General features: G+C 38.0%; 1 protein-coding gene across 5 annotated transcripts in view; it reads right to left on the reverse strand.

The window, feature by feature from the left end:
• Positions 1-14,872, reverse strand: part of ROBO1 (roundabout guidance receptor 1) — a 443,607-nt gene that overhangs the window by 9,681 nt on the left and 419,054 nt on the right. For all 5 annotated transcript variants that reach the window (XM_043893137.1, XM_043893140.1, XM_043893138.1 and 2 more), the window contains 2 exons: positions 11,263-11,669; positions 7,737-7,889 (listed from right to left, as the gene is read on the reverse strand). In XM_043893137.1, the coding sequence (XP_043749072.1) occupies positions 7,737-7,889; positions 11,263-11,669 (560 nt within the window). The remainder of the gene's footprint in view (positions 1-7,736; positions 7,890-11,262; positions 11,670-14,872) is intronic.

Raw genomic sequence — 14,872 nt, forward strand, 5'->3', positions numbered from 1 at the left:
AAACATGGCAGATCTTCCTAATTGATTTCACTGTAATGTTGCTGATCCCAGATGGATATCTTTACTCTTCAGGCAACCACTTCAGATTGATTGAGGTTGGCACTTGAGTTGAGACCTCTTTTCTATCCCTAATCTAACTGAATCCCTTCTCATTTTGTAGATAGGGAAGTTCAAACACAGAGATCTTAAGTTATTTTCCAAACTTAAAGCTAAATATAATCAGGACCAGGACTAATGCCCTCAGATTCCTAATTTCTTTATACCACCATTTCATTCTATTGCATCTTCACAATCTACCCTTCATTGGTATGGTCTCTCCACTTTGTAATATGCACCCACAGGTTTTAAACTAGATAATCACTAATATACACATAAGTTAATTTTTACCTATCTACAGTTATATATTAATATATTACAAATAATTTGATATTATATATAATAACACTTCTCACAGACATACCTAAAAATTAAAGTAGGCATATAATTTTATATCTAGAAAATTTATTTTAAGTGGCACTATTTTTTTTTAAATGACTCCTAGGTACACTCCAAGGAAAAGAAATATATAACCTAGTAATAGTTGATAAGTTAGTAGAAGAATATGAACAGATTCTAGTTTTAGTTTGTTCTGGCTGTAGTATGGAGGATGAATTAAAAGGAACGTCTTAAATCCAGGAGGCTAAAATATTATTTTAAAATCTCAGTAAATAATGATAGGAGATAGAATTGTACTGGTGACTTTCAGATGGAGAGTAGATGTGCCTGAGAGAGTTTAAGGAATAAAAACCAGTATTATTTAATGATCAATGGAAAACAGCAGGGGAAGCAAGTATGTGTGTGCAGTTGCTCAGTCCTGTCCGACTCTTTGTGACCCCATGGACTACAGCCCGCCAGGCTCCTCTGTCCATGGAATTTCCCAGGGAAGAAGACTGGAGTGGGTTGTCATTTCCTCCTCCAGGGGAATCTTCCCAGCCCAGGGACTGAACCTTAGTCTCCTGTATTATAGGTAGATTCTTTACTACTGAGCCACCAGGGAAGCCCCAGAAGACTATTCATGAGGTAACTCTTCAGATTTTTGCCATAGTTAACTAGTTGGATGAGGAATGCAGGGATGAGAAAGAGATGGTTTGCAAAGGAAGAACATGAGTTCTGTTTCAGAAAAAGTGAACAGGAAGAGCTTCTGAAGTATCCAGGCAGATATATACAGGAGGTGGTTGTATAGAAAATCTGAATTTCATGGGAGGTCAAAACCAGAGATCTAGAGACTTGAGAAGTATCAGCATATTTTTTCTTTAGTCATGACTTTAGAAATGGTAATGTTTTCATATTCTATGTGATATTAACAAAACAAATCAACTAAAACATGAGTAGGGCATGCATTAATTATAAGTGTTTAGTATTACAAAAGTAAGCTTTTCCATAGAAAATATACATGGGAAAAATTCAAAAGTATATAAAAACTTGGAAATATAACCCTTCATATGTCCCCACCTTCATTTCAAATCCTCAATATTGATGCAGAGGTAATTAGTCTGAATAGATGTTTATAGATCATCCCAGAAATTATTTATGCGTAGAAAGCAAGGCTGCCAAGTTGCATAATTCCAAGGAGTATCATTCACATTAGAAACTATGTAAAATGGCCATATCTGGGGTTTTGGAGCATGCATGTCTGCCCATTAGGATGTGATTGTCTTCCTTTCCTGGTAACATAAAACAATTGTACTTTTTTTCACCTAAATGTGTAGTTGTATACATTTCCATATATAAACATATAGCTTTACCTCTTCTGATGAAAAGTTTGTATATTGTTCTACTTTATGAATATATCATTGTTTATATAGTAAATCCCAACAAAGGAATATTTGTTTCCAGAGATATTACTATTATTGGCAATGGTCCAATGACTATTATTTATATATATTAGCATAAAATTCTTGAATATTAAAATCATGCCTTGAAAAGCAAATTACAGGGTTTAGCAAGCATCAGTTTTAATCTACTGTTTCTCATTCTTGGTGTTTGTTTTTTTTTTTAAGAATTAATCATTTTCTTTTGTTCCTTCTGTGTATTCTTGCCACCTCTTAAGTAGATATGAGTTTTTAAAAGTAATTTGATTTTGACTTTATGTGCCATATAACTAAGGCATTAGAATTCATTGTATTGGTCTCTGAATGCATAAATTTTGAGATATCATCTTACTTCCAGCTGTTTCACTTAGGACTCCATCATTAAAACTCGTCAGACTGTTACCTGCATACTGCTGTTGTTAATTCTCTTAGTTCATCATGTTCTCTTTTTATGTAAAAAATTAATCTAGGAAAATTAAAAGCTTTTTATCTTAAAACATAAACTGCCATTGTCACTGGTGATGATTTTCCTCCTTCAACATTTTTTTTAAAACAACATTTTAAAAATAGTTGTTGTTGTTCAGCCTCTCAGTTGTTTCCCGTGGACGGCAGGCCTCCCTGTCCTTCACTACCTCTGGAGTTTGCTCAAAGTCATGTCCATTGAGTCAGTGATGCCATCCAACCATCTCATCCTTTGTCGTACCCATCTCTTCCTGCCTTCAATCTTTCCCAGCATCAGGGTCTTTTTCAATGAGTCAGCTCTTTGCATCAGGTGGGCAAAGTATTGGAGCTTCCCCTTCAGCATCAGTCCTTCCAATGAATATTCAGGGTTGATTTCCTTTAGGATTGACTGGTTTGATCTCTTTGCAGTCCAAGGGACTCTCAGGAGTCTTCACCAACACCACAGTTTGAAAATATCAGTTCTTCGGCACTCAGCCTTCTTTATCATCAACTCTCGCATCCATACATGACTACTGGAAAAACCATAGCTTTGACTATATGGGCTTTTGTTGGCAAAGTAATGTCTCTGCTTTTTAATACCCTGTCTAGGTTCTTCATAGCTTTCCTTCCAAAGAGCAAGTGTCTTTTAATTTTATGGCTGCAGTCACAGTCTGCAGTGACCTTGGAGCCCAAGAAAATAAAGTCTGTCACTGTTTCCACATCTATTTGCTATGAAGTGATGGAACCAGATGCCATGATCCCCCTCATTCACTACTTATTTATGAAAAATAACCCAAAAGAGAAAAAAGACAGATTGTACTGTGTGACTTAAAGTGAAGAGACCCAAGGCTGAGCTGTTCTAAGTTCAGACTGAACCTGTGACTGGGAACGGGAGAAGAAAAGTCAAATTCAGAATATACCTGGAAGCAGAGGGAGTGAGTGACTGCAGACTCATTTCTGCACTGTCTCCTTGCTACAAACTCAGACTGGATTGCAAACACAGCTTATCAGGAAGCTGATGACTTCCACTACCATCAAATCATAAAATGTCTGGGCTGATCAGATATCAAAGCTGATTACAGTATCATAAGACCATACAAAGTCTTGGGAATCTATGACTCTTGAGACAAAATCCATTACCAGATGCCCTATATAGATGCTATCTATAATACAGGTAGAAAAAGAAGAGAATCTGATGGTAATTTTAAGAGTTCAAGCTTACTGTATGTAATTGCCATGTATATAATTAACAGAGGGGAATGATGGCAGGTGTAATTTCTAATATAAACATAACAAAATTGTTTTTTAGGTATCACAAAATAAACACTGAGTCAAATCAGGGATTATCATAGTATAAACAATTTTATATTTCATAAAATAATAGTACTTTCAGGTAATTCATACCACTAACAGCTCAAACTGGGTTTAAAAAATCGGATCATGGAACTCATATATATGTATAGTCTCTTTCTTTATACAATTGTATAAACACCATTCCTTATTCAAGACTCTCTAAATACCAATATAATGCATGTAAAGTAATACAAAAGAGCATAAACATGGAGACAATTCTGCCGACATTCACTCACTACGGAGATCTAGCCCTCTATTTACATAACTGCTAATAGTCCCAAGACCTTGTGATTAATGATATATCGAGTCAAAACAACATCATTCCAAAGAGGGTGAATTCATAATTTATGAAAAGTAGAGCTGTAGAAATGATGTAGATTTGTTTTTTAAGTCAAGTACGTAAACGAATCAGGAGGGGTTGCAAAGAGGTGGAAAGAATCTATTAGAAGGTCCTAGAAATGCACTTATGCTTGGCTTTAACTCAATAAAAGTCTGACTGATCAGTATTCATATATTTGAATGCTGCCCTGTACCTGGGTGAAAGCAGCAAATATGAAATAAATAAAGAGTTAGATTCTGCCCGTCAGTGTTTTCCAGCCTGCAGTCCTCCACCTTACAGTGATAACTCCTGGGATGGCTATGAGACCCAGCATTTACCTACAGCACAAGGGAGGGCTACAGTGCCATGAATTAGGGGCTGGTGGGCTGATATGGGCTCAACTGTGTCCCCTCCAAGATTCATATGTTGAAGTCCTAACCCCCAGCACCTCAGAATGCGACTTGTACTTGAAGACAGGATCTTTAAAGAAGCAGTTAAGTGACAGTGAGGTCCTCAGAGTGGGCCCTGATCCCATCTGACTGGTGTCCTTAAAAGAAGAGGGCACATAACATTCACAGAGGGAAGACCAAGTGAAGACATGGGGAGAAGGCGGTCATCTATAAGCCAAGGAGAGAGGCTCCAGGAGCAACCAGCCCTGCCAACACCATGAGCCTGAACGTTTAGCCTCCAGGGCTGTTAGGAAATACATTTCTGTTGCTTAAGCCACCTATGGTTTTTCCAGTAGTCATGTATGGATGTGAGAGTTGGACCATAAAGAAAGCTGAGCACTGAGGAATTGAGTGTTGGAAAAGACTCTTGAGAGTCCCTGGGACTGCAAGGAGATCAAATCAGTTCATCCTAAAGGAGATCAGTCCTGAATATTAAATGGAAGGACTGATGCTGATGCTGAAGCTGAAGCTCCAAATCTTTGGCCACTTGATACGAAAAACTGACTCATTGGAAAAGATCCTGATGGGATGCTGGGAAAGACTGAGGGCAGGAAGAGAAAGGGATGACAGAGGATGAGATGGTTGGATGGCATCACTGACTCAGTGGACATGAGTTTGAGCAAGCTCCAGGAGTTGGTGATGGACAGGGAGGGCTGGCATGCTGCAGTCACAAAGAGTCAGACACGACTGAGTGACTGAACTGAACTGAAGCCACCTAGATAAGGTGGCTTAACCAAGGATTATGACAAGGATCATCAAAAATTACTCTTTATCAGTTCAGACACAGATCTATCAGTTTAGGTTCTTTTTTTTCCTTATAGAGGTGACAAAAAGTCTGTAAAGGAAACTGAGAATTTGAACAAAATGTACAAAGATGCTACATGCTCAAGACTGATACAGCATATATTGAAAACAGTTCACATAAGAAATCTATTGACAATAATCAAACACATCCATCATAATTGAGTCAATCATCAAAATCCAAAAATGAAAAAAACCTCTCCATGTCTTATTGATATATTTCTCATTTTTCACAACTGGCAGCTCCTTAAGTTCATTCTCCTCCCTCCCCTCTTTCTTCTTTAATAACTTTAAAAATTGCATTTGCCATAGAGATTCTTCATGAAATGGATTATGAATTTTTTTCAAAACCAAGAAAATGATTTCTGATAAAATGACTTTTCTTTCCATACTATAACCACTACTACCTAGATATGTGTATTTTTTATTTGGCACATTATGAAGAAAAGATTTCAGTTATTCAAGATGCATTATGGAAACGTACAAAATAGTACATAGTTCTACTTTTTTTTCTTTACCAAATCAGAAAACATCCAGAATTAAATTCAAGACTTGTTAGTAAAATAAGCATAACTCAATGACAGATGGTTATCAAAACACTAAAAGGAAGTTAAAGCTAGTGTTTAACCATTTTGTCTATTTTTATGACTTAAAATAATTACTGGCTTCTACATCGTGGTGTATATTATGACTATTCTGTATAATCATATGTAAAATGAACATTTAGAAATTTAAATAATATTTCATATTAATATGGCTTTTTGGCTTTACAAATATTTTAGCATATTTCTTTGGTATTTCTGAGATTAAAAATAACTTGGTTGCTTCATCGTTCAATTTAATAGCTATTATTCAGGGATTAGTTAGAATTTATATTTAATTATTTTTTTTATATTTAATTATTAAACACTGAAATAAATGCTACAGAACATGCAGTGATGAATATAGATCACAATTTTCAAGCATATTATAATTTATAACTGCAATGCTATGCCCTCTAACTGACATATTTACATTATTTAAAGCATTTCTAAAAGCATTACTCAATGCCAGAAGCCCCTCAAAACAAGTATAAATAAGAAGTAGAAAGAGTTACACAAAGCTTTAGGCCAGATTTTCTCTCTGATGTATTCAACCTAGATGCATTCACATCAAGGTGTGATGTTTGACCAGTTTTTCTGTTAGGAGCAGTCTCTTCTAGAAAATAAAAACTGATAGAACAGCTATAAAACTTGTAAAATGCCATTATAGGGGTCCCATAAATGTAAAACTGCCAATAGAGTTTGGGGATTTATACCTAGTTTTCGTCCCTTCACAGAGGCAAACATGCTCAAAGCCATTATAATCACCCCTCAAAATCAGATAATAATCTGACAGCTCAGTTTTCCTGACAAAGGGGTCCCAGGCAGGATCCAGGAGGCCCAGGTGCGCTGCGTCATGCCAGTATTTAATGCAGTCTAATATCAGATAGATGCTAGCGAGAGAAAATACTCTGAATAAAAGTACAGATAATAGCATGGACAGCCACTCATTGCAAAATTACTTGTGCTCATCATGCTGCGAGCTTTGTATTAAATTTTTTCTGTCAAGTGGCAGGAATCATGGGGAGAAGTGCCTCAGAAAACCCTCCTTGTAACCTTGGATAAGGATCTATAATATTAGGCTTTCATATGATAATGGCAAATGATGCCCTTTTTGAAAAATTGCTGACTGGTAAATGAAAGTTCTAATCAGATTGTGGCTAGAGAGGACCAGGAGGCGGGAACGGAGCCTGTGACAACCTTCTCCCCCCACCCCTTTAGTAAATTTAGCAAACCTGACAAGATGGGTGAGCCTGAGAGAATTTATCTTACATGAATTTCCAACAAAGCCCTTGAGGTTGTTTTATAAAACGAGAAGGTGGCGGTTTAATAAATGCCGGGCCACCTGAGGCACTTTCATTAAAGGCTTTCTCTAGACAACATCACAATGTTTGCGTTATTTGCCTGCGCGCCCTCTTGAATATAAACCTCGCCTCTTCAGTGACGGCGGAGACTGTATGTGAAGGCATGAAGGAAGATGATTCCATTTGCCTTCTGGTGCACACACTGTTAGCAAGACCACTACAGTTAGACTCTAAATTCAAATGAGTTTATTGTCTTCTATTTGAATGCAAAATTCTCCAAGAAAAAAAAAAAAGTGAGGACATTGTCGAAGAGTTATCAGTGATGAAGATTAATCCCAAGCCATGACTTCAACTACAGTAATATCTACTTGTTTAAAACTATATAATAACCTTTTAAGAATATTAGAAGTATTATCCTTTGTTTTAACTTCCTAACTAACCCACTTACTAGAAAACTGCAGGGACTTGAGATGCCTGACAAGATATGGAAGTTGATCATTCCTCTAAGTAATACGAGGCTTACTGTTAATGAATTTTGAATGTAATTTCTAATGTCAGTGGGTGCATTTTCAAGTCAGAGAGAGCCAGGGTAAAGAGGCGAGATTCAGAGATGTTTTCATCCATTTCAATGGACTTACCATCTGTGTAGGCTTCTCTGCGCAGATGTCCTGGCTGGTGTTTTTGTTTCTTGGCTGGTCTGGCCTTCTGTACTACGGCAGCACTCATGTTGCTGTCTGTAGAAACAGGACTTGTGGGTCTAGGGCACTGGGATGCATGGAAATGGCGGCGGCCTGAGAAAAAAACCAGAGCCAAACAATAGAGTTTAATTTAACAGCAGTAATCAAAATAAAACATTAAAACTAGAAATATCCCTATTTCAAAAAAAGCCTTAAATTAGTTTAGTAAACAATGCTGAGTTGCTTCAGTTGTGTCTGACTGTGCAACCCTATGGACTGGAGCCCGCCAAGCTCCTCTGTCCATGGAATTATCCAGGCAAGAATACCTACAGCAGGTTGCCATGCCCTCTTCCAAGGGATCTTCCTCAGTGGTTCAGCAGGTAAAGAATCTGTCTGCGGTGAAGGAGACACAGGAGATGTGGGTTCAATTCCTGGGTCAGGAAGATTCTTGCCTGAAAAATCCCATGGACAGAGGAGCCTCGCAGGCTATGGTCCATGGGTCGCAAAGAGTCGGACACGACTGAGCGACTAAACTTATCCTAGTAAACAACAGGATTTTTCTTATGCTACTTGAGCTATCCACTTGAAAAAATACCCTAAAAGTATTTTCATGTTCTTTTTTTTTAAGCCTTGGTACTTTTATTCTGCTAAAGTTCTTGATACCTGGGCATTAAAGAAAGACATTGTAACTATTTTTGCAGCTACCATCACTAAATTGTGATTGTTAAACAAAACTATTAGTTAAATTTTTACAGAATATATCCAATGTCTGTTTCTTTCTCAAAAGGAATAGCCAGAGCCCTTAAGAAATTCATGTTCAAAGAATAAACAGTACAAAACACATCCCTTATTTTAATTAAATATGTTTGTGCCCTTCTCTGAAGACAGACTCCTAAATTTGAGTACATTCTCAGGTATTTTTTCTTATGGTGGCCTAAAATTTAGCTAGCTCACATACTTACACCAACTAAAATGACTCACACCCCTGTTCTCTTAAAAGATATTTATTTGCTGCTTCTGGATATTTAAAGTGACCCCTCCAGAGACTTTTATGGTTTTTGGTGCTGGTGTAAGTAGTTTTTCATTATTTTGATCCTGGAGGGACAATATTCACAGGTGATAAGTGAACCTGATAATCAGACATGGTACTTTGCTGTGCTCTCAAATTCTCTGGCTTTCTTACAGAGACATAATACAACAGCACAGAATATTTACTCCATAAAGGCAATGGAGATCTGCTGGCCCTACCCTTGATCTTCGTTATTTTGGTTTCTTGAAATCCCAGAGATTCAAACGCAGAACTTTCTGTTGTACCACAAGAAAGTTCAGAGAGACCAAGACAACATGTGCTCTGTCTATAAACAATAGCAGTCACAGAAAGTAGAATCAACACATTTACAGGTGATAATTGAAGCATTAAATAATAGATATTAATGTGGCCCAGTGAGAAACAATGTGATTGGATTATTCATTCATATTAACTTCGAGCCATATGATAAAGCAGCACCCTTTCAGGAAAAGAACCTTTTAATAGGCAGACTCCAATGCATGTTTCGTTCATTATAATCATGAGCTAAATGAAAGTCAGAAGAGCTACTAAATTACAATACAATGAAATATTAAACCAAACTCTCTTTAGCTATGATGGAGACTATTACAATTAAAGTTACATATCCATGAAAAGAGAATTAGGGCTGAGACTGAACCCATTTCTCATTCTATTGTGTAAGGCCATCTACTGCTCATAGACCCTGAGGCATGAGGTCGTTTACAGATGAATTTTCAAAATTATTTCTATGTCTCGTTGATTCAATGAACTGAAAAACACCCTTAATGCAATATGAAAGCAATAGTTTGAGATGCTTAATTTCACGTACTTATTTTTTTACAGAAGATTAAAAAATAAGGAGAAACAAAAGCTATATGTAAAGTCAGATGTTATTTATTAGGAACCATAGATTGGTTTGCATATTATTTTACTATATGCAGCAGCTCCTAGGGGAAAAAAATGAAAACTGGTTTAATATCATCAAGTGTAGGCCTGGCTGAAATAAGTATGCATTCTACAACAATAGTTTGAGAGATATCAGACATATTTTTTTTCCTACAACATATTCTTGATTAATAATATACAGAAAAAAAGCTTTATGAAGTGAGTTAAATTTTCTTTGAATATATTCTACAAGGCTAAGAAATAATGACCAATCCAACATCTAAAGAGAACATGGAAAATTTTCTTGGAACATGGAAAATAACTGCAACAATGTGATAGCTACTAAGCTAAGAAAAAAATAAAACAATAAGAAAACAACTATTGATCTGCTATGATAGTCTTTACGTTCTCAGAAATGTCTCTCTTTCTTATTGATCACATTATTTTTACTCTATTTGTATATTCTGAGTTACCAGAAATATACACATATATTGAACATGTATATGAATATATTCCATTTTACATAAATTAAAATCATGTGAAAAATATATACTTAAAAATTTTTTTGTTTCTCATACTATTTACTTTCTAAACAAAGATGGGAGTAGGAAATAGAATTAAAACATAAGAATGGACATATAGTAATTAAAAACAGGCTACTGGCAATAAAAGGGGAAATAGAAAAAATATATAAGCATTGAGATTAACTTGCTCTCCAAATTATTAGATTAACAATGTTTAGTTTAAGCATAGACCATACTTATGCTTGCAAAAGTATATATATTATAAATATCTTTATATTTTCTCAATTAAATTAGTATTCTAATTGAGAGGCATGAAAAGAATTGGGGGTTAAGGAGAAATAGCCCACTTTCCAACAGTTGAGTGTCCCCCCAGACGTTATCTATTTCTCCTAGACAATTTCTAATTAAATGGTATGAGTGAACTATCTCAATTAATTTTATTTTGGTGACTTTTTACATCTTAAAAAAAAAAAGACCATGTAACGCAATCTCAATTCAATTGATCAGAGGCATTCCAAAGGAAGTTGCACTTATATTTGCTAAGACTATCTTAAAAATGAAGACTTTTCAGGTAGCTTCACTCATATTACATATGATTTATTAAATAAAATAGAAGATTTAAAAAGTCTTGTCAAGAAAAAGGGACCAGACAAGACACATCATAATCTTGGGCCTTGGTCTCCTTGCTGTGCTGGGCCTAGTGGCTCAGTCCTGTTGGACTCTGTGTGACCCCACTGATTGTAGCCCACCAGGCTCCTCTGTCCCTAGGGATTCTCCAGGCAAGAATACTGGAGTGGGTTGCCATGCCCTCCTGCAGGGGATTTTCCTAACCCAGGGATCGAACCCAGGTCTCTCTCATTGCAGGTGGATTCTTTATTGTCATCGGGGACGCTCGGCAGTCAAAAACCAGGCTGGTGACATTTATATTTCATATAGGACGTAAGATTATGGAGATAATCAGCAACTGACACATACACACAGAATTCTCTTGTTTTTTCTCTTCCAGTTTGGTGAGACGTGTACGACTTACCAGCAGCATCCTGCATTTGGCGCCGGGCCACTTTCAGACCAGCATACTCTGCGGCCGCTGCGACCGCCTGGGCAAAATCGGCGTCAGTGAAAAAAGAGCCATCAGAAGAACTGACGCTGGAGCGTCCGCTGGAAATGTTGTCCTCCTCTGAGGCCGAGCCCCAGCCATTGATCATGGACCCAGTGACAGAGCTCTCCAGGTCCCCGACACTGGAGGCGGGGGTCTGCTCCAGCCCACGTAACAAAAGCCTCCTGGTCTGCATCTTGGCTACCTCCATGTCGGCTTCATCTTCTTCCTCTTCTGGCGCATCTGTATCCATATCTGAGACAAGGGGTCCTGAAATGTAGCCGTAGGTGTGGGGTGGGGAAATCGGCCTTGGAGGTGGAGGAGGGCTCACCGGCTGCCGTCTGTAGGAAAATGAATAAACACGTATGGCTTAGCTCATTACTTAGAACACAAAAGTGCAAACTAACCAAGAAATTCACATGGCGGTAGTTTAGTAGCTAAGTCTTGTCCCACTCTTGCGACGCTATGGACTGTAGCCCGCTAGGCTCCTCTGTCCATAGAATTTTCCAGGCAAGAATACTGGAGTGAGCTGCCATTAAATTCACTGAGTACACCCTTTTGATTTTTGCTTCCATGTAGCTCATTTGTTCAGGAAAAACAACAGGAAATCAGGGCATGCTTAAAGTTTTATTTTTGAGTTGTAAGAAATTTATCTCAATACCAGAGGTACTTTTAAGAAAGCTGGGCTACCTTTTGAGTCAAGCTTAACAGAAATACACTCATCTATGCTAAGTCTCTTTATGTTTTATATTTCGGGTTCTTGTTCAGTCTCCAAGTTATGTCCCACTCTTCCTCACCCCAGGGGCTGTAGCATGCCAGGCCTCCCTGTTCAGTTATGCTCAGTTAAAAAAGGGTTAAAAAAAAAAGTGGTAAGCAATACCTAGTTTGAAATTGACACTTTTGTATTTGTCCTAAAGCATATGGAATATTGGGGCTTCCCAGGTGGTGCATTTGGTAAAGAACCCGCCGGCTCAAAGTAGGAGACACAAGAGACACCGGCTCGATCCCTGGGTCGGGAAGATCCCCTGGAGGAGGAAATGGCAACCCACTCTAGTATTCTTGCCTAGAAAATCCCATGGATAGAGGAACCTGGTAGGTTACAGTCCGTGAGGTTGCAAACAGACATGACTGAGCATGCACACATGCTCTATATGGAATATTACTGACAGCTTATAATGACCAAAGACAGCAGACATTAGTTCTGAAACAAGCTGCTCCATAAACGTACAAACATGCTCCCTTCCCTTTCCTTCATGGTCACTCCTATCATTGCAAGCGAATGGACATATTCATTTTGATTATAGAGAGTAGAATTTTATAGGATTAAAACATTATGCATTCAGCACAGGATACAATTTCCTTTAGATTTTATTCTATTGAAGAAACAGCCAAGATTAATTTTTCTCCAATTGCTCACTTATAAATATTATTAGCTATTTTCAAGTATATGACTTTTACCATTATTCCTCCTATCTGTTTAACAAAATGTTTACAGGTATTTTTCTTGGTGCTCTGGATTTAAGTTCACAGAGTTAACACTAGCTGGTTTCAGCCATCTCTCCACAGATCGAAGAGAACCTCAGTTAAAAGCGGTCTTTCTTCTCCCCTCCTGCACCATCAAACACAGTGAACAGAAGATGGGTAAGAAGGCAGAGAGCACTTAGACATTAGTGAAAGCAAAGTTTGTGGAAAGCAAGGTTTGTGGAAAGAAGTTATTCCCAAGTGGGAAGAAGGCCAAGACATTAACTCCTAATTGGGAAAGTGCCTGAAAAACAGGGAACACGTATAGTGATTTCTACCTGGAGGACTACCTAGTGATGTGCTCAACAGTTTCAGTGCTCCCGTTGCTGTTCAGTTGCTAAATCATATCCGACTCTGCAACCCTATGGACTATAGCATGCCAGGCTCCTCCATCTTCCACTATCTCCCGGAGTTTGCACAAATTCATTTCCATTGAGTTGGTGATGCTATCTAAGCAAGGTTACAAAGAGCTGTCTAAATGAGGTTGCATGCTAAGTAGCATCAGTCATGTACAACTGTTTGCAACGCTATAGACTATAACCATCCAGGCTCCTCTGTCTATGGGATTCTCCAGGCAAGAATACTGGAGTGGGTTGCTATGCCTTCCTCTAAGCAAGGTTAAAAAGGTAATATAAGGGAAATCTCTTTTTGAAAGGTCATGACAACACTTCATCAAATTCTAAGCTCCTGAGAATAAAGAGGATAGAGTCACATGTATCCCAATGTTCACTGCAGCACTGTTTACAATAGCCAGGATGTGGAAGCAACCTAAATGCCCATGACAGATGAATGGATAAAGAAGATATGGTAAATATATATAATGCAATATTCCTCAGGCATAAAAGTGAATGAAGTTGGAACATTTGTAGAGATGTGGATGGATCTAGAGTCTGTCATACAGACTCAAGTAAGTCAGAAAGATAAAAATATTATATATGAATGCATATACATGAAATCTAGAAAAATGGTACAGCAGAATTATTTGCAGGGCAGGAACAGAGATGCATAGGTAGAGAACAGGCGTGGACGCAGTGGTGTAAGGGGAGAGTGGGATGAACTGGGAGAAGAGCATAGATACATTTATACTACCAGGGGCAAATAGCTAGTGGGAAGCTGCTCTATAGCACAGGGACCTCAGCTTGGCGCTCTGTCATGACCAAGAGGGGTGGTTTGGGGGTGCAGGAGGGGGGCTCAAGCAGGAGGGGATATATGTATACATATGGCTTATTCACTTTATTGTACCGCAGAAACTCACAGAACATTGTAAAGCAATTCTACTCCAATAATATTAAAAAAAACAAAACAACAACAAAAAAACAAGCCCACCACTTGAAGCACTCATGCTGGAGGGTAGGTGAGATTAGGATTTAGAGTTATCTGGTGACCCTATGGCTTGGGAGACTAGCAGAGATCGAGAATGAATGCCACTGACTGGTAGTCTACCTGAAGATGTGGCTAAATTGTTCAAGGACTACACACGTCTATAGATGTTGTCCAGGAGAGAGACCTTCATCAATGGAAGCTGGTGCCAGCCCCATTCCCTCACCATCCTTATGATACTCATAGAGCAAGATGAGACAGAACGGTCATTAGGGCTGACCGAGAAGCAGCCTGGATCCTTGGGCACTTTACTCTTTTTATGTACCCTCATCCTTGCCTTAGCACTTAAGAGAATGGACTGGGAAGAGCAAGAAAGGAAGTGATTAAAAACGGAACACACTACTTACTCCATGTCACCATGGCCACAGACATTTCAGTCTGCAAAAAAATCTGGAAGTGTATGATTATAGTTTTAAAATTAATAAGACTGAGTAATAAATTAAAAGAAAGCATACAAACAAACCCACAGAGTTTCTGGTCAAGATCTAATTTGCAGACCTGCTACAGAGAGGAAAAGGGAAGTTCAATATAGCACCGTGCTTAGGGTGGCATGATAGTTGTTTGAAGAAAAAAGTTTTGTACTTTGTATCCCAATGAACTGAGACACTTCAATAAACATGTTTTATTAACACAAACAGCATTA

Source organism: Cervus elaphus, chromosome 31 (genome assembly GCF_910594005.1).
Source record: "Cervus elaphus chromosome 31, mCerEla1.1, whole genome shotgun sequence".
Taxonomy (NCBI): Eukaryota; Metazoa; Chordata; class Mammalia; order Artiodactyla; family Cervidae; genus Cervus; species Cervus elaphus.